The sequence below is a fragment of the Meles meles genome, chromosome 5 (genome assembly GCF_922984935.1).
Source record: "Meles meles chromosome 5, mMelMel3.1 paternal haplotype, whole genome shotgun sequence".
Classification (NCBI taxonomy): Eukaryota; Metazoa; Chordata; class Mammalia; order Carnivora; family Mustelidae; genus Meles; species Meles meles.
In genome coordinates this window covers 31,499,268-31,525,945 of record NC_060070.1, presented here as the reverse complement: position 1 = coordinate 31,525,945, position 26,678 = coordinate 31,499,268, and the positions used below count along the sequence as shown (strand labels likewise).

At 41.9% G+C, this 26,678-nt stretch overlaps 1 protein-coding gene across 2 annotated transcripts in view; it reads right to left on the bottom strand.

The window, feature by feature from the left end:
* Positions 1-22,793: 22,793 nt before the first annotated feature.
* ASCC3 (activating signal cointegrator 1 complex subunit 3) overlaps positions 22,794-26,678 on the bottom strand; it is a 361,766-nt gene continuing 357,881 nt past the window's right edge. For both annotated transcript variants that reach the window (XM_046005036.1, XM_046005037.1), the window contains exons 41-42: positions 24,416-24,591; positions 22,794-24,334 (exon numbers count right to left, since the gene is read on the bottom strand). In XM_046005036.1, the coding sequence (XP_045860992.1) occupies positions 24,187-24,334; positions 24,416-24,591 (324 nt within the window). In that variant the 3' untranslated portion in view covers positions 22,794-24,186. The remainder of the gene's footprint in view (positions 24,335-24,415; positions 24,592-26,678) is intronic.

Here is a 26,678-nt window from a genome sequence, read left to right as displayed (position 1 = left end):
CTCTGGAATCAGCGAGAAGGAATGTTGAAGTGTGTGGGGCCTCGTGGTGGAGGGGATTTTGTGCCTCACTAGGCAATACAAAATTCCTGTCCAGGAAGGAGGAACTGCTCAGTGGCCTTGGAAGGCTCTGCCTGGGTCCTTGTCTGATCTTTGACCAGCAACTCCCTAGGTGATATCTTTTTCTTTTGCCCCCAAGGCACAGCCACTACCCTGTTCGCATGGCTACCAACAATTCTTTCTAGATTTGCCACCTCCGGATCCCCAGATCTGAATCCACACTGTGCGCTGACACCTTCCCCTAGCGGTTGCGGACTTTAGGGGCCTCCGACATGGCATGTGCCCACGAAACTTATCTGTCTCTCCTGGGTGTCCCATTTCAGTTTATGACCTCAACATGCTTGAAGCCAATAGGGTTAACCTCTAAAGGACATAATCAGATCTTTCCTCTTTCCCCTTTGCAGGATCCCACCAGTCACCTCTCGCAGGTACATCTTCCACAAGAAAAGTACACAGGCTAGGGAGGGGTGTTCAGAAAGACTTGAGTTCAAATCCTGACTCTATCATTATTAGCTGTGAGACCTGGGCCAAGACACAGAATCTACCGGAACCTCATTTCCATCGTGTGTAAAATGGGTAAATGAGCTAGTGTATGTAACAGACCCTGGCTCAGGGTCTGCTGTGAATCAGGAGCTATTATGTCAATGTGCATCTTCAATAGTCAACAAGCATCCATTGGATTGACGTTCTCTGAACAATCTCATGGTAACTGTATGCGGTTATTTTCTGTTTGTACCTTCCCTTCCACAGATCCATTCTCTGTCCTTCTAACCCTGCTCTGTGCCAGGTGCTGAATCCCCACAGAGTGCCCTGGAAGGAAGCTGGGCGCCCTCCGGCTTCTGGTTGAGTTCAACCAGCAGACAGTCATTGGGGAACAAAGAGAGAAAGGTTAGACTGTTCATTGCCTTGTTCTTGTCCTGGCATGGCTTCAGTGTTGCCCGATTCCCCTGGGCCCCAGCTCTGGAGGGGCAGCCCCTCCTTTATGGCTGTAGCTCTTACCAGCTCTTACCAGCTCCTTACCCTTGCAGATCTGGAGGTGGTAAGGGCTTCTCACTCTTCCTCTTCCTGAGGTGCTTCGTCATTCTTTGGTGGTGACTATAACCCTGTCCTTCTTCAGCACATTCCCTTCCTTTTTTTTTTTTTAATGATTTTATTTATTTATTAACACAGAGAGAGAGACAGCGAGAGCAGGAACACAAACAGGGGGAGTGGGAGAGGGAGAAGCAGGCTTCCCACTGAGCAGAGAGCTCAATGTGGAGCTCCGATCCTAGGACCCTGGGATCATGACCTGAGCTGAAGGCAGACACCTAACGACTGAGCCACTCAGACACCCTGCACATTCCCTTCATTACGTTCTTCTCAGCAAACGCCGTGAGTGTGCCCACCTGTTTCTATCAGAGTCTGCCTGGGTCAAGGTGCACATGGCCTTTTGGAAGGGGCAATCTGGCCTTGGCCCTCAGGGTAGACAGAGAGATGGACTCCATCTGAGAGAAGGCATAGATGAGACCCTGGGCTAGAAGAGGCAGTAAGTGAGGCTGGGAAGGAGGGCAGTAGGGAATACACTCTCTTCTGCTGTGTGGTGCGCCTACCTCTGCTCTTGGTTGTATTTTGGGATGACGTGTATGTTCATTGTCCGCTGGGGAAGCAAGTGCCGCTTTTAGACTTGAGGAATGAGAGATCAGCCCAAGGAACTGAGTGTCTAACCACAGAGCCACTGAAGCCCTAATTCTGTTTCGTCCGCTCTAGCTCTGCCTCACGTCCAGTGCCAGCTGATGCTGTATTTAATTGGGACTATGTAAGTCTTTGTATTTTTCCCAGCAAAATCAAATACATACCCTCCATATTCCCACAGCGTTCACAGACCCCAAATATAGGGCTGCCTGTGTTGACTTTGAGGGCAAGGCAAACCATCTGGGTTTGGCTTTCATTCCCTAGTCCCCAATCCACAGCCTGCTTACCCTGCCCTAGCTCTGAGGAAGTCCAGTTGGGTGCCTGGGTTGGGGAGCTGGCTGGGATGGATGTAGTAGAAAGTCAAGGGCACTGAATTCTAAGCTGTGGCAGAGTCCATGCAGGGGCCATCGCGGAAATGGCTTTGAAGCAAATGGCTTGTGGGAGCGGGGAGAGGGCAAGTGGTAGAGTTCGGTGGGAAGTCACAGTGCACCTGGGAAGAGGGGAGGACGGGCTTTCTTACCCAAACTGCCTCTGTGTCTCAGTCTTTCACGCAATTCTGCCTCTGGAGAGGTACACAGTAAATGTTATGTTGGTAAATAAAGGACATGTTCATGCTGTTGAATTGGCCAAGAAATTACTTCCAAAGAGGGACATTGGAATATTTTATTCATCAAAACCAGACATACCATTTTGAGTTTTGTCTTCTTGTCTCTTTCAGAGACTGTTAAGGATAATTGACAACATACACTTTCATTTGGGCAGGGTCTGTGATGGCTTTATCGTTGAGTTTCCATGGGGTCGAGGGTATAGTAGATAGAAAATACTTGTGAAGTGGCTTGATCTGGGTAGGCTGGAAAATTACACTGCCTGTCAGTGCCTAGAACTATCCACATCTCACCAGAGATTCCACCACATAATGGCCAACTTTTCCCATCACAAATCTGAGATTTGATTTACATTTTTTTTCAAAAAAATTTTTTAAAGACAGAGAGACAGAGAGAGAGAATGTGCACATATGCAGGGGGAGGGGCAGAGAGAAGGAGAGAATCTTCAGGCAGACTCCCTGATGTGGGGCTCCAACCCAGAACACTGACATCACGACCTGAGCTGAAATCAAGAACCACCATCCAACCAACGGAGCCACCCAGGCACCAGAAACTTGATTTAAATGCAACTTTCCTGAGTGAAGGATCCTTTGCCCTTCATTTCCTTTCTTTTGGCTTTCCTTTGCCTTCATCCTTCCCCGTGGCAGAAGTGGAACTTGCCCGGGAATCTCCGCAGGCACAGCAGAAGCCATGGAACCAGCCTGACGCCCTGCCCTGCTTGTTGGTCCTGGTTTTCCCTCCCTTCTCCCTTGTGTGTTTTCTGGCTCTCAACCCTGCATTTCAGGACTAGGAAATGCATTGTAAAGACTGCCCTAATCGATTCCTGGATTAAAAAGGATGGCCCGAGAACGCTGTGATAATCACAAGAGGAGAAAAGACCCTGCCCCAAGGAAATGCTTTCCTTTTTGTTTTTCAAATTTTGATCTGATGAGCTTTGACTAGGCTCCACTGAAAACAATGGCAACCTCTTCAAAGAGGACTCTCAAGCCCTTTGAACGGGCTAATTCGGCTCCAGGTTCCCACCATCTATCCGCCCTTGACTAGCGCCACTAGAAGTCAACAGGTGGTTGTCCAAATATAAATGAAGAGGCTTAACTCTAAAACTTCACTGTCTGAGGGGATTTTTGAAAGACTTTACTCTGTGGTTTTGGCAGTGACCGTGGGTTTCTCTGCCAGCGTACAGAGAAACTTGACCTGGGTCGCTCAGGAGTTAGAGATTCTCATCACCACTGTCTCCACCGAAGACCTACTACTCACCCCAACAGCTCACCTACTCTTCCCCAACAAACCAGCCAACTCAAAAATAAAAAGTGGAGAGGATCGATGGAGATAGAGACAGAAAAGGACAGAGACAAAGAGACAGAGAGACTCGGGAAAGAAGGAAAAGGAAGGATGCAGCAATGCTTGCTGAATCTATATTTTATTACCTGATTAAAGTCACATTTATATGTGTCAGGAACAGGGTATGTGGATGTGTGGTGGAGTGGGAGGAGAGGTGTTTTACAAGTGGATTTCTTTCCATAAAATTTGCTCCGTGCTGACAATGCCGGGACAAATTATTAGAGTTATCTATACAAACAATGTCTATTTCAGTTAGTGCCAGCTGCACAGGTGAGGACTGAGAAATAAAGCAACAGGGGGCAGAAGAGGGAAGGACCACAGGATTTAACCTTCTAGTTCATCCTTAATTTTCTTTGGTACTTTCTCTTTCTTTACCTCGTACGCAGCCGACCACCAGAGACAGGCCGCGTGATCCTGCAGGAAAACACTGACTCCAGGTAAAACCCATTTTCCGAGGCAGATGCCGTTGTGTTTCAGACTGGCAGCACCTTATTGGGTGGAATGCACCATATGGAATCATCATTTTGAGCTACGGGATTCAGCTGAGAATCTAACGTTACAGTCTTCATCTTCCTGAGCCAAGAATTCACTTGATACTAGTTAGAAAGAATAACCTGTCTTTACCTTCCATTTTGGTAAACTATCCTGGGTGTTTAGTAACTCCAAGAAACCACTTAAAAGGGATAAATGCGATATCTTTTTCTCATCTAGAGGCACAAAACTTTGATTCTAGAAATAAAAGAATATATACACCAGAGCTCCGCTTGCACATAGGACATTAATAACAAAGGCATATGAATCAGATAAAAATCCCAAGTAAACATCAGTGACAAAGGTCAGCACTCACATTAACAGTAGGACAGCGTGGAGTCCTCCATCGTCCTTCTTGTTCAGGGGAGGGAAAACCTGAACCCCCTGGTTCCCAAATACTGGGTTGGGTCAATAAGCAGAACACAAGCCCTTAGGAGCTGCCATCTGAAAGGCTCTTTGTAGGCAGGTCCCTGTAGCTCTTCACTTGGAGTTTTCTAAGATGCCCGAGGCTCCTCCTCTAAGTGCTCTCCTCCAGCATGGCCCGAGGGAGCACACACCCTGTTATAGCCTCATGCCAACTTTAGATGGGCTCGTGACAGCTGACTTCTGTCCAACAGGCACCCCTGTAGCCTGGGTGACTTCACTGTGTTCCCAAACACCAGGATCCCATCTCTGCCTGCTATGTCTGGAGCCTCAGTGTTCCATGGACCAGGAAAGATGCCCACCTGCTTTCTTTTTGAAAGGGACAGCGTGGACCACAGGAGGTGTGCTGATACCCCAAGCAAGTCTCCTGAGAGCCTCATTTCTCTTCCCATATGTACCAGCCTGATCTTTTTCCAGAATATGGAGACGTGCTGCAGGAACAGAGCCAAAAACGCTTACAAACATTGGGGGTATAGAGAGATTTTGTTCCTCAGCCCTCGTAATGGAATGGCAGAGATTAGCACTTGATAACCTTGGTGGTCCTGCACTTTTGAGGTAGGGAAATGTCTTCTTAATGAGCTTTTAAATGAGAGGGGAGAGGAGACCTGGCTAACCCCCACATGCTATTGGCATCAGAAACATGGTAAAGCTTCAATTTAGCACTAATCTTACCAGTTGGTGAATGCCAGAGAATGGTGTAAACAAAAGAATAAGTCTATCAAGGAAATCCACAGTGGCCCTTCTACTAGCTAATTAGTTAATGTGGGTTCTAGAGATACAATCTTCTACATCAGAAATAAAAAGAACGACCGATCCCTGGCAGAAGGGAAGATAACAACATCAAGTTGCAAATGTCGAATGAAAACTGTGGGGGTGCCTGCCTGGCTCAGTGGGTGGAACACGCAGCTCTTGGGGTTGTGAGTTTGAGCTCCATGTTGGGTGTAGAGATTATTTAAAACATAAAATCTTAAAAAAAAAAAAAAAACCACTGTGAAAAGCAGCTAGCACAAACAGAATACCGCGATTTAGGCTCAAAAAGAAAAGAGAATGACTTTTCATATAGCTGAGTGAACATCCGTCTTGGGGAAGGCAAACTCCAAATTCGACAAGCTACCATAGTGTAGAACACCTTTCAAATGCCTCTTTGGGAACTAGATTCAAAACCATTACTCTGGAATCATAAACTCATCCTTTTTTGACAAAAGCTGTTTTTCCCTAAACTGATTGGGTTAATTTGGGGCCATTTCCAAACACCAAATTCTCTCTCAGAGAACAAATGTTTGCCACCATGGAGGAGAAAGGCTCCCTTAGGTTCTGAAAGGAATTCTACGAGGGAGTCTGATTGCTACCAAGATGATTACTGAAGGAAATAATATTTCATTCAAGTGCTATTTTGGGTATTAACTAAAGGACAGATTGCTCTATACTCATTCTTTATAAATTTGAGTATTTATAAAACCAGATTCATGGAAATCATTTTTAACCAAAGAAAGATTGTTGAAATTTGTACAATTCTTTGTAAAATATAAGAAAAAAATCTTTTCTCTTCCTCTTTAAAGCACACTGACATATTAAAAAACCCTGTTTTTTAAAGTCCCTAGTGTTTCTGCAAGTACTGGCTAAGAAAACCCATTCACATTTTTCACTGTTTCTCTGTCTTCCACAACCTATCACAATCTTTGATCTCTAAATTTTAGAGATTCTTTTTTTTTTTTTAAAGATTTTATTTATTTATTTGACAGACAGAGATCACAAGTAGGCAGACAGAGAGGCAGGCAGAGATAGAGAGGAGGAAGCAGGCTCCCTGCGGAGCAGAGATCCCAATGTGGGGCTCGATCCCAGGACCTTGGGATCATGACCTGAGCTAAAGGCAGAGGCTTTAACAACTGAGCCACCCAGGCACCCCTAAATTTTAGAGATTCTAACTGAGTTTGATTTTCTTAAAATGCCATTCTCGATGATAGTTTTCAGGCAGCCAGGACAGAGCAGCCCATTTAGGGCAAAAAAAAGATAACAAACCCTAAAAGGAATTAAGGCATGTCCAAATTCCTATGAGATACTATTAATTCTATTTTCAAGATCTTTTCAGATAAAATTTGCCAGATATCTATGAACTGTAGTAATCCAGAACAACAGCGACCTGACCTCTTTCCTCATCCTTTCCCTACACTTCTACCATTGTCCTGTCTCTGAAAGTCACATTGACATCTCTGGAACCATTGGAAAATTTTCAAAGCCCCAAAGTTTTCCAAAGTGCTGACTTAGGAAGTTGGATTGCTTGGTGTGCATTTCTAGAACTTTTCCACAGGTTTCCTATTCATGTGGTGGAGCAATCAATATGGATGAAGTTATTGTATAAACTCTGATCCTGGCCTCATTATGAAATCACCACCTCAGCTACACACAAATCAAGCACACCTGGGACCTCACACGGTACTTGTGAGGAGGAGGTGGGATGGAGTGGGAGGGTGGGTGGTGGTGATTTCATTGAAATAAAGAGATTTCATCTTGCAAAGCTTCTACGTAATCTCTTTAGAAGCCACTGGCATAACAAGGCCATCTTCCATGACAGCACGATGATGGGGATAGGATTCCAGGCAGAGAGGAGATTTATTCCTAGGGTTGCCCTGGTTACCCTGTCCTCCCCCCTAGTCTCACTTTTTGAGCCCCAAAGGGCAGAAGGGCAGGCACTGTGCTCGGCGCCAGCATTTTCTGGTGGTCTGTATTCCACATGTGATCTTGAAGCTGCCAATCTTCAAGGTCAGTGTGCTTTGATGGACAGTGTGGCCGAACTGAATGCTTTGGGGTCAGAGGTTCAAATCTTGCCTTCACCATGTATTGGTTGCATGTCCTTGAGACACTTAGCATCTCGGGGTGTTTTAACTGCTGAATGAGGAGGAATGCCAGCCTCACGGAATTGCTGACAGTACTCGAAACAGAAGGAAAATAACATGTGTGAGGACTTGCTTTATACCACACACCCCCTGATATTGAATCCCCACAACAGCTCATCACGTAGTTGGGAACTGAGCAAGATTCAGTTAAGCCACACAGGTATTAAATAAGGAGTGAAGACATGGTTCACTCCCGGGCCTGCCTGAGTCCAAGCCCTGAGCCGTTGCAGCTACTCCAAGGTACTCAGTAAATGTTAATTTCTCTTCAGGAAGATTCCTTAAAGCTAGAGGAAATGGCAGGGCAATGGTCCCGGGAGCAAGAGGCTGGGGGATAGAGACAGACTCAGTCATGGTCTGTGGAAGGCACCGGTGCTTTGTAGGGCCGTGCTGGCAAAGGGAAGATGTGTTTTCAAACCCATGTCCTTAATACCAGCCAAGGTCAACCTGAGAACAATTTGCAGTGGAAAATTACACCCAGCAAATTCTGCAGCCTGATCCTAATTAGGAGCTAACCTCTCTTATTAGGTGAACTTTTTCTTTATCCCTTCACTGTGGAGAATGGACTGTAATTTGTTAATGAAATAGCATGCTAATGTATGCCATCTTATAATTTGTGGATGATCAAGGGAAAATGTTCTTTAGTTAGAAAAATAGGGCTTTTATTTCCCACTTTTCTTTTTTCTATTCCTTCGAAATCATTAGTCCTTTAAACATGTTCTTTTGGTCTTAAAATAAAAGAGTGGGGGAATGAGACCACCTACTTCTTCCAGAAATTTCTTTCACATCTACCCAATTGTTCAGTCTCATGGATTTACGACTTCAATTCGGCTATTGTTTATTCAGATCCCAGAGGACACTCAATGACACTGTCTGAAATGGAGGGGACAGCCCAAAGAAACTTGTGACCAAATGCAATCAAGGCAGATGCATTTGTAGCCAAATGAGAGATAATGGGGGTAAAAATACCCCAGACAGTGTAGATTTATAACTCAGGCCTGATGCCGTTCCTGGGCATTTTGTTGCTCTGGGCTCTTTTGTCTCATGAGGCCTCTGAACAGGGCTGAATAACAGTTATAGAAAGTGCTAGAAGCAGACCAGATGTCCTCATTTCTCCTTGCCATGATGTCTCTCCTTCCTAGTCCACTGCAAGGCTGCTTAGATTCTGGGGGCTGGCTCTCACTTCGAAGGTGGCTGGAAACAACATGCTTCTCCTGACAGTGTTCTACCGATGGTACTAAGAGGCTAGTCCAGCCCAGGAAAACTCATGGAGTTGTGGCAGGGAAGGTGGTACACTTGGCAGTAAAGATGAAGATGATGTGGTGTCTGCCCTGGAGGGAGAGATTCTCCACCGGGCAGGGTGGACCCACAAGTACTCTCAGCATCACAGGCAGGTACAGCAACAGAGGAGGGGTTGGTATGCCGCCGGGGAGGAAGGGGGGGGTGGGAGGGGGTGCTTTGCCAACTCAAGGGGAAGCCTCCCAGCTGAGACTTAAGGAGGAGGGAGAGGCTTGCCCAGTGTGGAGACCAGGTGAGCCAAGGCATGGAGGTGAGAGCAACATGAGGCAGAAAGCAAGGTGTTGGATTTGAGGCCAGAGACAGGGGTAGTGAGAGCTGGCAGGGGTTGCTGAGTGTCCCTAAGTCCAGAAGATCCAGGGAAGGTTTGTACGAGTTTCCTAGGGCTGCCATAACAAAGTGCCAAGAACAAGGTGACTTAGAACAGACATCCCTTGCCTCACAGTTCTGTAGGCCAGAAGTCTGAAAGCCGGGTGTCTGCAGGGCCAAGCTCCCTCTGAAACCTGTAGGGCAAGGATCCTTTCTTGCTTCTGGAAGCCTCACACTGAAAGGTCCGGGGACAAAAGGACGAGACCGATACAAAGCGAATGTAAAGCAAAGCTTTAGTTTGCGCCAAGCATGGAGAACCAAACCGACTGGCTGGGGCTGCCTCTTACAGAGAAGGGGACCCCTCCCAACCTTATGGACCAGTTTTATAGAACAAAGGCTATGCGGTTGAGCCTGGCCAATGAGATTGTAGCACACAGAGAAAGTTGTATAGTCATGCTAGGTTACACACAGGTGACCAATCAGATTGCAATTTACCCAATACTGTTTGAACTAGCCTATCACTTTGGTCAGAACTGGTGCCTTAGTTTGGCACCCAGAAGGCGGGGTTTACATTCTTTAGTGTTTAGGGAGGTAGTAGGTGTGCTTTACTGATTGGACCTCTCCACCTGGCCTGACACATCCTGGTACCTGGGCTCTGTTATCAGGGGCTGGTCGGCCATATTTTAATGGTTTCCCAGACCCGTTTCTAAGTGAGTTCCTCTGGGGGCTGGGTCAATCACTGCATAAACAACAAAATGGCTGTACTACCGAGGTGGGGCTGCTCTGGCTAAGTGGGCCCTAACAACATGTTCTTGACTTCAGTCTCTGCCTCCTTCTATGCATGGCATCCTTCCTGTGTCTCCTCACATTGTCTTCTCTCTATGCATGTCTCTGAGTTTGAATTTCCATTTTAATAAGAACAGCAGTCATAATGGATTAGGGCCCACCCAAAGGCCTTAATTTTAACTTGATTACCTCTGTAAGGACCCTATTTCCAAACACAGTTACATTCCCAGGTACTGGGAATTAGAACTTCAACATATCTTTTAGGAGGAAACACAATTCAACCCGTAAGAGGAATGAAGGGAGAGAAATCACCTTGAGATTTTTTTTTTTTTAAGTACAAAAAACATAAAGATAAAATCCCTTCCCTAAGTAAATCTCTCATTCCAACCTAAATAAAACCCTGACTCTGCCCTTGTTTTAATCATCCTTTAATAAAGAATCGTCCCTGGGACCATCCACTCAAGTTCATGGTGCTTCAGGGAAGAATCGAGGGCTGTGGACCCGGCCGTGACATTTCCCCATCCTGCAAATACTGCAGAGTCTCTGCTGCCCTGAGGAGGGTTTCTCACGGGCACGAATGGGAAAGTGCCCTGTTTCTCCCAGAGCTGTCCTTGACAGAGAGGTTCTTCCTTAACCCTCCATGGGACCCCTGTCTCTGCAGACACAGCCGTGGAATCAGTTTGCAAAGGGTTTGTTCTTCTGAAGCTGTTGATAATTTTGAGATTTCTTCCTTTGTCAAACATGTTAATACACCTTTTTTCAATGGAAAAGTACTGTGTAAGCACCAGGTCAAAAAAAAAAAAAAAATCAAATGGTACCAAATACTAAACAGTAAGTAAGTCACTCCTGTTCCCTCCTCCAAGTCACTGCTCATAAATTCCTTGTCTAGCCTTCCAGAATTATTCTATGGAGAGCCTTGAGCGTTTTTGTTTTGTTTTGTTTTTTGTTTTTTCAAGACAATACACATTTAGTCAAGGACATGTTAAATGGTGGAAACTGTAAAACATTCTGCAGCAGTATCTGTTAGATGTCAGGGACTTTTTACCACCCAACCCACTGCCTTTTCGAGAAATACCTTTTATTTCCTAGATTTTGCTCTTGCTTTGCTCTCTTTCGGATCATCTTTCCCACCGCAGGAAGGCATTTGTCTGCCTAATGACCTGCAAACAGGAAGGATGTTTGGTAACCTCACTTTGTTGCGCCACCTTCCCTGGAGACACCTCTAAGAGAAGATGGGACAATGACCATTGGTGGGTGCTGGAAAAGCCTTTATGAAGTTTCCTTCCCTCTGTTAGTATCATTGTCCGTAGCAGACAACTCTTTAATCTGTTTTGTAAAATTTGTATGTGTTCTACAGGTATTTCTCAAATACCCCTAATGTATGAGGCCTTGTGCTATGCAGAAGGGGAGGGGATATGAGGTGAACCAGTGTCCCAGGAGAGATGCTGATGAGCTGGGGAGTAAGCAATGAAGGGGAAGGCAGCATTTCAGGCTGGATAGAAAAAAACACGGGACCAGAAAGCCAGGAAGACGGACTCCCCTCCCCCCGCCAGGGGCTGATTTTTTTTTTTTTTTTTTTTTTTTTTTTTTTTTTTTTTCAGGGGCTGATTTTTATCACCTCTTGGGTTCCAAAACATCTGCCTAGCTTGATTTTGGTCAAAGGTTTTGTTTAGTATGTATTTCTTTGGTGAGGCCCATGATTTTATAGATAAAATCTATATATTCTCAGAGAGCTACAGATTGCTTCTGAAATGATGCAAATAATGAAGGAATTTTATATGTGATCTTTCGGGGGTTTTCTTGACTAAATCATAAATAGTGGTGAAACCATAACTCAGGTTCTTTGAAAAGTCTGGCATCCCTTTAAATAGATTCCTAATTCAGTGAGCCTTAAACAACAGCCGCTCAAGGCAGTTCTTCAATTTGGGTTCCAAAACATCTGCCTAGCTTGATTTTGGTCAAAGGTTTTGTTTAGTATGTATTTCTTTGGTGAGGCCCATGATTTTATAGATAAAATCTATATATTCTCAGAGAGCTACAGATTGCTTCTGAAATGATGCAAATAATGAAGGAATTTTATATGTGATCTTTCGGGGGTTTTCTTGACTAAATCATAAATAGTGGTGAAACCATAACTCAGGTTCTTTGAAAAGTCTGGCATCCCTTTAAATAGATTCCTAATTCAGTGAGCCTTAAACAACAGCCGCTCAAGGCAGTTCTTCAAGGGGTGTTACTAGATTTGCCTCTCTCATCAAAACTGGCTTTTCTCTATTTAGTGCTTTTATGTCTCCACGGGGGAGGTGGTTGCTTTGGTGGCACTTTGCTCCTATGGCTACAGCTAAAAGTGGGAGGTGTCGTCTGCAGAATTCTTTCATATCAGAATGTGGTAGGAAATACAAACATGTTTGATACAAATAACCCAGCCTGTCTAAAACAGTGATACATTTGACCAAATATGCTGTATGGCAGAAATAATTTTTTTGGTGGGGAGAAACAGTTTTGCATGTGAGTTTTAAAAGTCTGCAAATCAAAAATAGAAGGGAACTTTTTAAGACTTTTGTCACACCACGAAGCATGCAGGCATGCTTGTTAATTCGTGATGACATTTTAACCAGTCCTATTTTGGCAGGAGAGAGAATGACAGGGCATATTCCCATTTCTTAGGAGTTTTATAACTTCAGCTGAATTCCCACGGTGGGGGAAGGGTAACTGCCCGCCCAGCAGCTCCATCCGGAGGGTGGAGGCCCTGCAGAGTAGTGAAAATTGGGGGGCGCTGCTTCACGACTTTTTTCTTCAGGTGACTCCAAGAGAATCCACCGGTGAAGGGATCTCCTACTGAGGCACAAAGAAGCATCCACTGGGAAATGCTGCCATCAAATCTAAGTTTAAAGGAGAGCAGAAAAGGGAAAACGTGCTGACTGAGTTCCTTTTGTACATAACCGGGAAAGCATGGGACTCTACAGCGCGCGTTCCTCAGGTTGGCCTGGAGTATGGTTTCACGGCTGACTTTATTCTAGTCTGCAATTTCAACATTACCTACTTGGATATGTTTCTGTGGAGAAATCCATGGTTTCACCCTGGCAGGTCAAATTTTGCCCTAAAAATACATAAACACATAGTCTAGGCAGATCATAAATTCTTTGTGCCCAATTTCTTCTGCTTCTTGAACTAAAATCTGAAATTGCATGTTATTTGGCTATGTGCATTTTTATGAAATTAAAGATAATTCAATGAGAAGTAGGAAATATTCGTGGCAGTCATTATTTGTAGTAGCACCTGTTAGGAACAAATAGCAAAGCCCATCAATGTAAAAATGAATAAATAAACTGTGACATGGCCATCCAGTGTCATAAACTATGTCGACCTGGACAAATCTCAGGAACAATATGGAGTTGGGGCGCCTGGGTGGCTCAGTGGGTTAAGCCTCTGCCTTTGGCTCAGGTCATGATCCCAGGGTCCTGGGATCAAGCCCCACATTGGGCTCTCTGCTCAGCAGGGAGCCTGCTTCCTCCTCTCTCTCTGCCTGCCCCTCTCTACCCCTCGCCTACGTCTCTGCCTACTTGTGTTCTCTCTCTCTGTCAAATAAATAAATAAAATTTAAAAAAAAAGATGATCTGATAAGTTTTCTATTTTGAATGTTTACTTCTGACTCCATAGTGCATTGTCCTGAATTTTTAATAAACATTTTGAGTATCATTTGGTTTTCTTGTAATTTTTCATCTTTGATCCAGAATATTTGACTTTGCAGAAATAAAACCTTTTTTAGTTGTGGCAAAAAGCACTTAACACTTACTATCTAACGATTTTTAAGTATACAGCTCAAGGTTATTAAGTACATTCACATAGTTGTGCAACCACCACCACTGTCCATCTCCTAAGTTTGTTTTATTTTGCAAAACTGGAGCTCGATACCTATTAACTCTGCACTATCCCAATCCCCCAGCCCTTGTCAATCACCATTTTGCTTTCTGTCTTTATAAATTTGACTACTCTAGGTATCTTATGTAAGTGGAATCATATAGTCTTTGTCTTTTTGTAATGTCTTATTTAACTTTGTATTATGTCCTTAATAAGGTTGATCCTTGTAGTATATGTCAGAATTTCCTTCCTTTTTTTTTTAATATTTTATTTATTTGACGGAGAGAAATCACAACTAGGCAGAGAGGCAAGCAGAGAGAGAGAGGAGGAAGCAGGCTCCCCGCAGAGCAGAGAGCCTGATGTGGGGCTCGATCCCAGGACCCTGGGATCATGACCTGAGCCAAAGGCAGAGGCTTTAACCCACTGAGCCACCCAGGTGCTCCAATTTCCTTCCTTTTTAAGGCTGAGTAATATTTCATTATAGGTACACACATATTTTGCTTATCCATTCATCTGTTCTAGGACACTTGGGTTGCTTCCATGTTTTAGCTACTGGGAATAATGCTGCTATGAACACAGACATACAAATATTTCTTTGAGGTCCTGTTTTCAATTCTTTTTTTTTTTTAAATATTTTATTTATTTGACAGAGAGAAATCACAACTAGGCAGAGAAGCAGGCACAGAGAGAGGAGAAAGCAGGCTCCCCGTGGAGCAGAGAGCCCGATGTGGGGCTCGATCCCAGGACCCTGGGATCATGACCTGAGCGGAAGGGAGAGGCTTTAACCCACTGAGCCACCCAGGTGCTCCCTTGTTTTCAATTCTTTTGGTTATATACCCAGAAGTGGAATTACTTAATCAAATGGTAATTCCATTTTTATCATTTTGGGGAACTGCCATACTATTTTTTTCCCTCCATTTTGCATTCCCACCAACAGTGCATAAAGATTCCAATTTCTCCACATCCTCACCAACACTTGTTTAGTTTGTTTTTTTGTTTTTTTTTTTTTTTTTTTAGTTTCTGTTATTTTAATTTAATTGGCGTGAGATGGTATCTCACTGTGGGTTTGATTTGCATTTCTCTAGTGATTAGTGATGTTGAGCATCTTTCCGTGTGTTTATTGGCTACTTGTGTATCTCATGCAGGAAATGCCTGTTTCTTTGCAGACTTTTTGAATCAGGTTGTTTTTTTGATGAGTTTTAGGAGTTGTCTATATTTTGTGGATATCGATCCCTCATCAGATATATGATTTGTAAATATTTTCTACCATTCTGTGGGTTGCCTTTTTATTCTGCTAATAGTGTCCTTTGAAGCACAAAAGTTTTTAATTTTTATGAAGTCCAATTTGTCTATTTTTTCTTTTGTTGCCTATGCCTTTTGTGTCATACCCAAGAAATCACTGCCAAATCCAATGCAAGACATTTGACATTTAATTACAGTTGCCACTTCTCTTTCCCTCACTGTTCACCAGGGTGGAACAGATCTCATTTTTCTGTCTTCCGAACTTATAAAACATGTATGTAATTACAGCCTGGGTGTACTTTCCATTTCCATTTTTCATTTTAACACCTCATCATTGTTACATTATCTTTATCTGATTTTATTAAAAACATTTTTGTTCTGAAGAATTTTCCCAGGTATTTTATTACTGTAATTGGTATCATCTTCCTGAATCTCTTTTTAGCTGTTCTCTAGCATATTAAAGGGATGTATTTCTGTTCTGATTGCTGATTCATGGATTTGTTGGAATGCACAAGCAGATTGCATCTCTGTGAACAGTTAGTTATTTTAAATATGTCAGAATTGTCCCTAGAAGATTTCCTAAATAAAAGCTGATTCCAATCAATTTACTTAAATTCGCTCTGAATTACCTCAGACTCTGTCTTTAACACATTCAATATTTATGCAATGCATCCTCATGAGTGTTCCAGATATATTGTTTGGGGATAGGATGAAGCATCCAAAAATAATTAACACCATGGGCAAAGATAATGAAATGAAAAAACTGAAATAGAAGATGCAAATGTAAAACCATTTTTTAGCACGAAAAGTATCAATTGAGAGTAAATCTTTCTGGACTGGAGAGCTACAAATAGCAGCAGGACCAGTGTTTATGAGATGCAGCATTTTGCAAGATGGACAGAAGCCAGGATCATCACTGTGGTATATTATATGATCTGGGTACAGTTATGTTTCTATAATTGATTGGAATTGTCCATGGAGAATGTTCTTTGCTGCAATCCAAGGATTTCTTCAATGTTTCAGTTTCTCCAAAGGCCACTTGAAGGGTAATGTGTTTTTAGAGGAATGCATTTTTCTAAAGTATCAGAAAATAAGATTGAGGTTTTACTAAGATGTCTGTATTATTCTTATGGCTTCTGCTAAAAACAGCACTATTTGAAGCCAGCAGCATGTTTTTTTCCTCTTGATTTTTGGCCAGAATTAGGTTTCAGAAGTTGGATAAAATGGTGTAAAAATAGTTACTTCTGAAAGAAAAACCAAATATTTGCTTTTAAAAGGAAAGGGTTTAGGTTTTTACTGAATATCCTCAAATTGATTTTCACGCGTATACAAGCATGGGAGCAACCCAACTCCCAGGGAGATTGGGCAGAGTGGGTATTGCTTTGCAATGTTAGGGAAAGTACACAAATGTTTTTAAGGAAATTTTAAAGCTTGCTTTAAAATGTCTCCCTTTGGGTGCAATTGTACCTTGCACCCAAATGCTTGGTCAGTGTGTGAGGCGCACCCACACTGCTGCTTTCAAAACCTGTTCTGCTTCCGGAATAATCCATCTCTGCTGACTTGGACATCAGATACGACTCTTGGCAAGATTCTGAAGGGGTGATGTTTATCTTCAAAAAACCAGAGGGGGTAGAAAAGAGGAAGTCAGACCTTTCTTTCATTGTCTTGGGCCTCTATGTACCATTCACCATACCACCAAAACATTTTCAGAAAAGGTCCACTGAAGGAATGAATCCCCATTCCCATGTATGCTGAACTACAACTGAAATGGTGCATGCATTTGAATTTGAAGAGGTGGAGATATTGTAGCACAAAGGGATGGAACCCAAGTGAATGCCTGAGTACAGAGATTTTATTGTTTTTGGTGGGGTAGCAATGGTGGGATGGGCTTTTATCCTAGTGCCCACTGACGTAAAATCAATGCTGAGGATGAGTTTATTTACAGCTTATCACCTTAGACTTTCATTTACCTTTTATTTATTCTTGACAGCTCTTTATCATTTTCTAAGCATTTTCATATAAATGATTCATTAAGTGAAATTGATAAAATACTTGCTGTACCAGACACTGTGTATACAACAATGAAGTTCACTGCCCTTCTCATCACCATAGAGCCAACCACTACAAGAGGAAGCCTAGGTAGGTATTTCCTCTGTTTTGGAGGTAAGAAATGCAAACAGAAGAGTTGATCAGATATATTGTCCTAAATCTTCCAATATATGCTTGGGTCACCAAATATAACATGGTGTAAGGTGGCATTACAGAAACTTAATTAAAAAAAAAAACAAAAACACAACCAACCAAAAAAACCAAACCCAAACTGAAATCCAAAGAATGTAAACTGCTTCTCTTAATAGTACAAACCCAGCTTTTCTTTTTAATCCATACCTATTCCTTCCAGATTCTTGGTGAAACTGTTGTAATAGGAAATAGAGCATCTTTTCTGGTAATACCCAGCTGAAGTAACACTGCCAAGATGCATATTCCTGGTATACCACCCATTTGTTTCGGTATTGTAATTAGATGAGCTTGTTTAAAGGTTCACTGACATCATTAGCATTCTGTTGAATGGCTATTAGACACTCTCATGTAGTATCAATTTCAGACATTTGAAGAACCATGCAATGACTTGTTTCAAGTGTGATCTGGTTTCATGGAAAGACAACATAATGCTGGAGCAGATAATGTTTGATTAATGGAGATCTCTGGTGGTAGCCTGCTTATTCATTATTTTATGATAGTGTTGTGAAGTTTATTTTGTCCTAATCCAAACTTTCTCTTTTGTAATTCACACCCATTTTATTTTTTGCTGGTCTATTGTGGTATTTTGTTTTTAATAACCCTGCATCAATTTGACTAAAAAGCAGCCACAAACCTAGACTTATGCATCCAAATACAGTTTGTCCTTTTAGACTATTACTTTTGGAAAATATGCACCAATATTGATGTATCACCATGAAGAACATTTTTGGAATCTCCCATTTCTAATCGTGTTTGGTGTTGATTTACAAGCCATGAGAAAAGCAGTTTCATTTTTATGGCAGCCAGCATTACTCAGTTTTAGCCTTTTCACTTGCAGGAATTATGTGATTATTTCAGAAGCTCCATTTCCTCCTGAATGGTTGGCACTTTCGAGGCCACTGGGAAATATGGACCCGATAAACTCTAGGGAGATCTAAAACCACTCTAGATCAGCCCGCCACACCCTACAAAGTGCAGTCTTCTGATTCCAGGATCCATGAGGGTTGAAAGCTCTGGAATAAAATTCATCTTAGATCAGTCCTACAATCCTCGAATTATAAAAACTGCTTTCAATATGACTTGGAATCAAAGGGTGCAATCATTCAAGGTAACTGTATTTGTTTTCAATGGATAGGCATGGCGGGTGTCTATATAGTTTAAGAAATCCAAATAAAATCAAGATGACTAGTAAGGAAACACGGGTTTGGGGATTCAAAGAAGTTCTAATGACAAGGAGGTGCTGTGATTCTGCTCAACCAAATATGGATTTGCAGTCCATCATCTTCTCCAGGACTTCTCTATAAAGAACTGATTAATATTAATTTATAGATACAGTATTACTTATGAAACTTTAATCATATGCATTTTAGAAATATTTTCCAAATCACAGGCTAGTCAAAGAATAAAAATAAAAATTTGAATATCCATTCAGATGCAGCTGTTCTGGGCCTAAATCTTAACCCTGGGTAAGACTGGATCCAACCTCACAACAGTACCCCAAGATCCTTCTCAAATTGACATGCAAAAGACTTTGGAAGAATTTTCAAGCAAAGTGGAATCCCTGAAATCTCCTTTAAAAGCCTCAAATTTGAAGAATTTTATTTTCCAGGGGTAATACAGAATGCTCATGATGAAAAGTAAAGGAGCCGGGGCTGAAATTGTGGGAATAACTTTCTGGAAGTCACTGCAACCATTCTCCATTATTTAACATCAGGCTTCCTGGACAACCTGTAATCAATAATTATTCTCAGAATTTCTGAGGACCCTAAAATAACTAGAACTCATTAAACTACAAATTTTTATCTGTTTGCTTTGCTTAGATTTAGAATTTAGATTTCTGAAAGCAGATTAAGAAAGCTAACCTAAGGGCTCAATACATATCATGGAAGCCAAATTTTTTTGCATTTACTAATACTCAGTCTGAAGATTTAAGACTTCTTTCAGGGTTTTCTTTTTCATTTTTTGAAGAGATTTAGTTATTTATTTTAGAGAGAGAGAGCAAGCACGAGTGGGGTGTGGGGGAGGAGCAGAGGGAGATGCAGGATTCGTTCTCACCTGAGATCATAACCTGAGCCAAAATCAAGAGTCAGACACTTAACCAACTGAGCTACCAAGATGCCCCTAGATTTTCCTCTTTAAAGAAGCTGGGTCATGAAATCATCTTTGCCTACTCAGTTTGGATTATTTCTGAAAGAAAGAAGGCCCACAGTTATTATCAGTTCATATTCTTCGAGCATATGGAGTTCCTGTTTGGGGATCCTTTCACTGTGAATAGTTAGCAGTAGTGATGGTGGAAAGAAAGCTACCTGGTAAGAGAAGACAAAGAATACAACCTTAGGCTGGAAAGGTTTTATGATAATTTGAAGTTTTTTTTTTTTTAAAGATTTTTTATTTATTTATTTGACAGACAGAGATCACAAGCAGGCAGAGAGGCAGGCAGAGAGAGAGAGAGAGGAGGAAGCAGGCTGTCCGCAGAGCAGAGAGCCCGATGCGGGGCTCGATCCCAGAACCCTGGGATCATGACCTGAGCCGAAGGCAGAGGCCCCAACCCACTGAGCCACCCAGGCGCCCCAGATAATTTGAAGTTTTAAAATGACTCTAATATCCAAGATCCATTGTTACACAAAAATATTTCATTCTTCTTCTCCATAAATAATGAGTCATCGTGACAATAAAACTACCAACTAACCTAAGTATCCCTTTCCTCTGTGGGCACGTTATAAAAAGTCCAGGTAAGTACTCTGCTCTTGGTGAATCTGTGAGAGTAGTTGCAATCTCTAGAAGAGTCAGCTGAAGAGTATGATGTGCTGTTTTAGAATCCTTCATGTTCATTTAGTCATTCAGCAAGTATTTAGTGAACAGCTACCACGTGCCAGGTAATGTTCTAGGTCCTGATAATGTAACAGGCATTGGAGGAACACAAATCCCAGCCTTCCTAAAGCTTAGTCAGGAGAGACTAACAAAAACCAAATACTTCTGTGGTGATAAGAACAATGGAGAAAAACAAAGGAAGATGTGGAAGACTGGTGGGCTTGGGTACTGCTGCCATTTAAGCTAAGATGGTTAGACCTGTGGATGTCTGGGGAAACAGCATCAAGACTGAGGGAGTAGCAAGAGCAAAGGTCGTGCATGATGTTCACCAACAGTAAGGTGACCACTGTGGTTGGTGAGGAGTGAGCAGGAGGGAGAGTGATGAGATGCGGTCAGGAGCAGTTAGGGGAGGAGGCGCAGACCACGCAGTACCCTGTAGGCACTATGAAGAGTCTGGCTTTTCTTCTGATGGAATGGTGTTGTAAGATTTGGGCAGAGCAGGCTGATCATCAGACTTAAACCTTTCAAAAGAATGTTCATTGTGCAGAGAAAATGTTATAAGGGCAAGAGGAGCAGCATGGAGACCAGGCAGGAGGATGTGGTGTGGTTGAGGGTGGTAGCAATAAAGACGGTTGGATTCTGGATAGATTTTAAAGGTAAAGCTAAAAGGGTCTCTGGGAAAATTAGGTACGAGTTGGGAGAAAAGGGGAGTCAGAATGATTCCAAGGTAGCCAGAGGTGTGTGTGTGGAGAGCATTCTTGGGGAGTGATGTGCAGTTTTCTAACGCAACTAGTATACCAAAAGGGAACATCAAAACTTGAGGACAAGGGTCTATCTTGTAGATTTTCACTCTGTTGCATCATTTGTGTGTGAAGGTTAAGAGGAAACAGATCAGTTTTGGTGATTAAATATCCTGTCACTGTATTCTTCCCATCCAAAAGCTGACCATGGAATTTGGGAAGTACAGACAGAGGACGGTTCCTTATCCATGTCAACTCATTGTTAGGCTTGAAGGTCCTGTATTCTTGTGTTGGGGTTGTAGGAATGTGGGATTGTTTCTGACACTTGAATTTCAATTGTTCCTAAATGTAGCAAGAAACAGGAGGACCTGTTTATGAGAGAACTGGAGTCCATGTTGCCCTGAGGGAGAACAGGGATAAGTCTGAGGAACAACCCAAGTAGTTTTGGGAGCGTGGCTGAGGAATTTTAGCTTCAGTTCAGAGGTGGTAATGTATATGTAAGGAGTGGGAGTTGCAGGAGAAAATGATGGAAGAAAACAGGCTTTCTGATTTTTACCAACTAACGTCTTCCCTATCACCACACGCTTCATCTCATTAGACCTTTGCAGAGTGAAGTCTATGAACTTAGTGTCTGTCCCTTCTCATTGCCCATTCAGGCTTTACCTTATGCAATCTAAGCTTTCTCCTTCCCCATTTTGCTGAAATTACTCTCTTAACAACCATTAATGACCTACTATCCACAGAACCAGAACCCTTGATTTGGTTCTCACTTCTTGGGCTTCTCGTCAGTATTCGGTACACATTACCCACCTAAGGCGCAGATGCGTGCCTTCCCAGGCTCGCAGCTAGCTCATGCCTCCACTTCATCTTTGTTCCACTCTCAGAATGTCCGTTGTCATAATCTTCTCTGGTGACCTGCCAAGGAATTATACTGTATACACATAAGATTTGTTATCCTTACTCTCTAACTCAAGGTCATTCCAGATTTTTCCATCCTTCTTGCCTATTGATTCCTTTCATGTTTCTGAAAGGGCAGCCCAACATCCTAGGCGAAGCTATCTCAGAGCCTTTGTTAATGCTGATCTACCTGGAATGTTCTTTCATCTCTGCCTTCACAATTTTAACCATCTTCAAATCCCGGCCTACATGTCCTTTCATGATTTTTTAAAAAAATTATTTATTTGACAGACAGAGATCACAAGTAGTCAGAGAGTCAGGCAGAAAGAGAGAGGGAAGCAGGCTCTCTGCTGAGCAGAAAGCCCGATGCGGGACCTGATCCCAGGACCCTGAGATCATGACCTGAGCCGAAGGCAGAGGCTTAACCCACTGAGCCACCCAGGCGCCCCTGTCCTTTCGTGATTTTTAAAAATAGTATCTCGCTGCTGCAATTACTTTTTATTAGAACTATCTATGTCTTTTCATCACCAGGCTGCCTTAAGGGCAGGATATGTTTCTGATTCATGTGGGTATCAGAGTACTCAACATACTACCTAGAATGAATATCTGACTGGCATTTCAATTATTTGAACTTGATGAAATCCAGAGGAATATAAAATGGAATATGAAATTAGTCTGATTATGTTGGCACATGTCCTGTTAGAATGCACACTTAACACTAGCATTTTGGTTGAGTAATGAGCGAGAATAAAGTCAGAGACAAATAGCGTTCATCACTTACTGGGATGGAATGTTTCCATCTAAGCACATCTTGCCTCACTAGTGTTTTCTGCCCCTTATTGCAAACTGATCACTTTTAATTTTAGAATTTAATTGGTCACATTTTTCCTTGTCTCTGGGGGACAGAACAGAAATTCTTTCTTACTGCTCCTATGTCCTGTGTCACAGGCCCAGTGAAACAGACCCCCTACCTCCCCACACCTGCAAGGTCTTTCAACAAAAAGGAATGATGCTGATAAACATGAAGACTAGAAGAATGTTCCTCCTCAGCTTTCTGCATAGATTGGTGACCATTTGTCTATAACCTTTCATTTTCATTTAATCCTACTAAAACAGGGGTTAAGGTATGAACTTCCATTAGCAAATAAACCACCCTAGGAAAAGCACATATTATGTATGTGAAGTAAACTTCTGAGACAAGAGCCCTTCAGACACCTCATACCCACTGTACTTCAATATCTTCCTATTAGTCATTCAGATTTAATTCTGCAAATTGCACGCCTGGTCTCCCCACCCCACTTTCATTCTTTCTTATTTTACAGCATGGAAAAGGAAAACAAAAGCAATATATTCTAGTTTATGAAAAACTTTTAAATTCTAGTACTTGAGGTCGTTACACTGGGAAGTATTTTACAATGATTCATTGCAGGACCAGGAACAACTGAAATTACTTTCCAAGGGTAGAATATAATTCTACTAGACTATATCCTACATAGACATCGGATTCTAACAAAATTTTAGTTTGAAAAAGGTATCTTTCACGATGGAAACCGTATGGACATAGAGACACTTCCTTTATCGCAAGTGAAAACATACCTGTAGGGGTTGGAAATGTTCTGTGTTTGCCCAGACTTGTCTTGGTAAGTATAAAGATGAAAAAGAGTACTGTGTGGTCGGTCCATATTACAACACGAATTAGACTGTACTTCTCTCCTTGTGTAAATAAATATATAAGAAAGAGAATGGAAGTGAAGTCTTGAAGTACAGGTCATGAAAGGAAGAGAAGAGTAAGGGGGAATAAATGAGAAGGAAGCAGGAGAGATAATCGAATCAGTCTGTGTTGAAGTGGTACTCTCAACATTTTATTTCCACCAGTTACAGTATCTACATTTTATAAGATCAGTGTATCCGGTGTTCTTTATCATCATTGGGCTCTGCAATATAATTTTACATCATATATTATTAACATTTTTGACTATAAGAAATTCTGAAACTACATGTGATCCAAGTATAAATTTTGCTAACGACCAACATTATGTGCCTCCATACAGATTTATCTTAATGTGTCTTATGCTGCAGGGTTAGAAATCTCTTACAACAAACCTGAACACTGTCACGCCTCAGTGTAGCTTCCCTTAGAAAAAAATGAACCAACATTCTTGTAAACATTATACTGTGAGATGCAAAACTGGATGGGTAATTGTTAAAGCTCATCTCAATAGACACAAAGTTTCTCCTACATGCGTGTTCATTTCACATCTCAAGAAACCCATAAAGACAACACTCTAAAAGGCAACAATTGTGAGAAGGCGCCGCAGCTAGCCTTGTGTCGCTGGAGTCAATACTGCGGCCGCTGTCGATTTCCTGGGTGTCTTGAGGTCAGAAGTTGATTCCACCAAGGCAAATATCAAGTAATTCGACTTCATCTAGATGAATGACCAGTCAGACTTCTTAACCACTTCTCTCCGACAGATTGTTCGGGTCAGATTACTTCACTTCCAGGTCAGTCAAGGCCTCAGAGACCTCCTCGTTGACCTGGGCGGAAATGCTCGCGGGTGTGACATTGAGATGAATGTCATACTGCTGGTCCAGGCCGAGGTAGCAGTCGCTCATGAGATAGAGTGTGTAGATATACCTAAAACATGAAAACAGAACAAAACGTAAAACACAGACATCTTTAATTCTTGCAGAACTCTGGTGCTGAGGTTCGGCTTACCTTCCAGGTAGTTCAGGCGTATAAAAAGAAATGGAAACAACGTGATGATTTCGAACATATCCTACTCTTTTCAAAGCGATAAGTTCTCTCTTATCCACTTCTCCTAGTATCAAAAACCATCCTTCATCTTTTAATTTGGGAAATCGGGGGGTAACTGCATGGCTGTCTTGCTTTCCCTGTAAACCAGAAAAAAAAAAAAAAGATAAACCATTAATAATGTCTAGACTTTCTATGCCCCTTGGTTGTGGTTAAAAGGCTAAGTTGTTTTCCTTGATGGCCATAAATCTACATGGTTCAGTATATCTATCTGGGATGTTTTAAATTTTCTGGTTTGGTGTCTTTGATATGCTATCACCTACTATTTCTCAGGCATCTTGAAGCACATTATAGATACTACTTTGTGGCTATAACCACCAGAATATTTGGCTCAGTTAGAACAGAAAGCCCTGAATCTTATTATCAAATTAGTAAATTCTCACATCATTCTTATAAGTGATATTAATATCCCAACTGCAGATGAACGAACTGAGATATAATCATGCTAACTAAATCTTCCAAAGCCTTATTCAAAAGAAACTGATACCTAGGGGAAAAAAGACATCAAGACTAGACCCTGGACCTCAAGATAATAAGGACTATGTAATATAAATACTTTCCCTCGACCCAAGAATAAAACTCACATAAAAAAGCACATATTCTAATATGACAATATTAAAAAATCCTTTCTTCGAGGAATGGGAATTGTAAGCCAAGCGATTTGTAAAATACATTAATCACCACAATCCAAGAACCTACATCACCATAATGGCAGCACTTGAAGTCTTTACTTTAGATGGATTTTACGAAATATGAGATTATTTCAGTGATTCTTTTAAGACAATGACATTATGGCATAAAATTTACTAATAATGACATGCTCTCAATCACACATCATTAAATATTCTAGAGGGAGATGCTGCACTTAAGACATTTTAAATGAGTCTGAGAGCAATGCATTTTTACAGCATTTAGAACAAATTGAGAGTTTTTCTAGTATGATTAAGTCTAGTATGATTAAGTCTAATTTTTAAGTAGTAATGGTAAGGTAGAAAAATCTTAGTTGTTTTCCCATGATTTTATCTGTATGATTATTACTATCTTTTTTTGTAAGCTGGGATAAATTAGGTCATCTAAAAATGCTCATATTAAAGCCTCTGGACTATCAGCGGCCAATCAGTTCATACTTAAACTGACTGATTTTTAGAATTAGAAATTAAATGAGATGGGACCCAAAGGCACAGTGCTAAAAATATGTAATGACGGACAGCTCCTGCCCGCTCTGTATTTGAAACAGAGCAGACAGTACTCATTAACAACAGCCTGATTCTTGAGGGTTTATTTTATTTTATTTTTAAAATTTAAATTCAATTAGCAAACATAGAGTATATCCTTAGTTTTTGGTGTAGTGTTCAATGATTCATTAGCTGCATATAACATCTAGTGCTCATCACATCACGTGCCCTCCTTCATCTGAGGACTTATTTTAGATATGGGAATGCCCCTGATGGCATGGGGTGACACAGAAGACAAATTCTTTCTTATTTCAATTATTATGGTACTAAAAACCAATCTGCTCACATGCTCTGTACTAATATTCTTAGGCAGCCAAATGTTTAAGTTTCTGTGTCATAGGTAACAGAAAAGACCAGAGTAATTTAAAATAAGCATGTTGTAGATCTGTTGCCTATATGAACACTGGCAAAGCTCTCTCGTGTGCGTTCTAGTGAAGGAAGCAGGAAGATGTGGCAACTGAGGCACAGAATAAGACACTTTTGTGTCTTATTCAAACTCACAGCGCTGAGTAGAAAAGCTCTGCCCTCCTGTACACCTAGCTAACTGTGGTTTCTATGTCTCAAAGTGCCCGTGGGCAGTGCTTCTCTAACCTTAATGTCCTTAAAAATCTTTTGTGGTGCTGGGTACAAGGACAGATTTTGAGATTTCTCTCCCCCGAGATTCTGATGCAGCCAGTCTGATAAGTAGGGCCAGAGAATCTGTACTCCAAATCCCAGGAAATTCAGCCGGCCTGAGTAAACAGACCCCATGAACACAGGACTCCAGGCAAGACAGTATTATGTAAGGTGCATATTCTGGGGCTGACAAGTGGCCCATGAGGACGGACTGGTTCCAGAAGACTGACTCTCGCTGCTTAAGGCCAGTTGAGAAAGCAGGATTCGTCAGTGACACGGACACATTCGTAATATAAAAGATATGTGTAGTGGCGCAT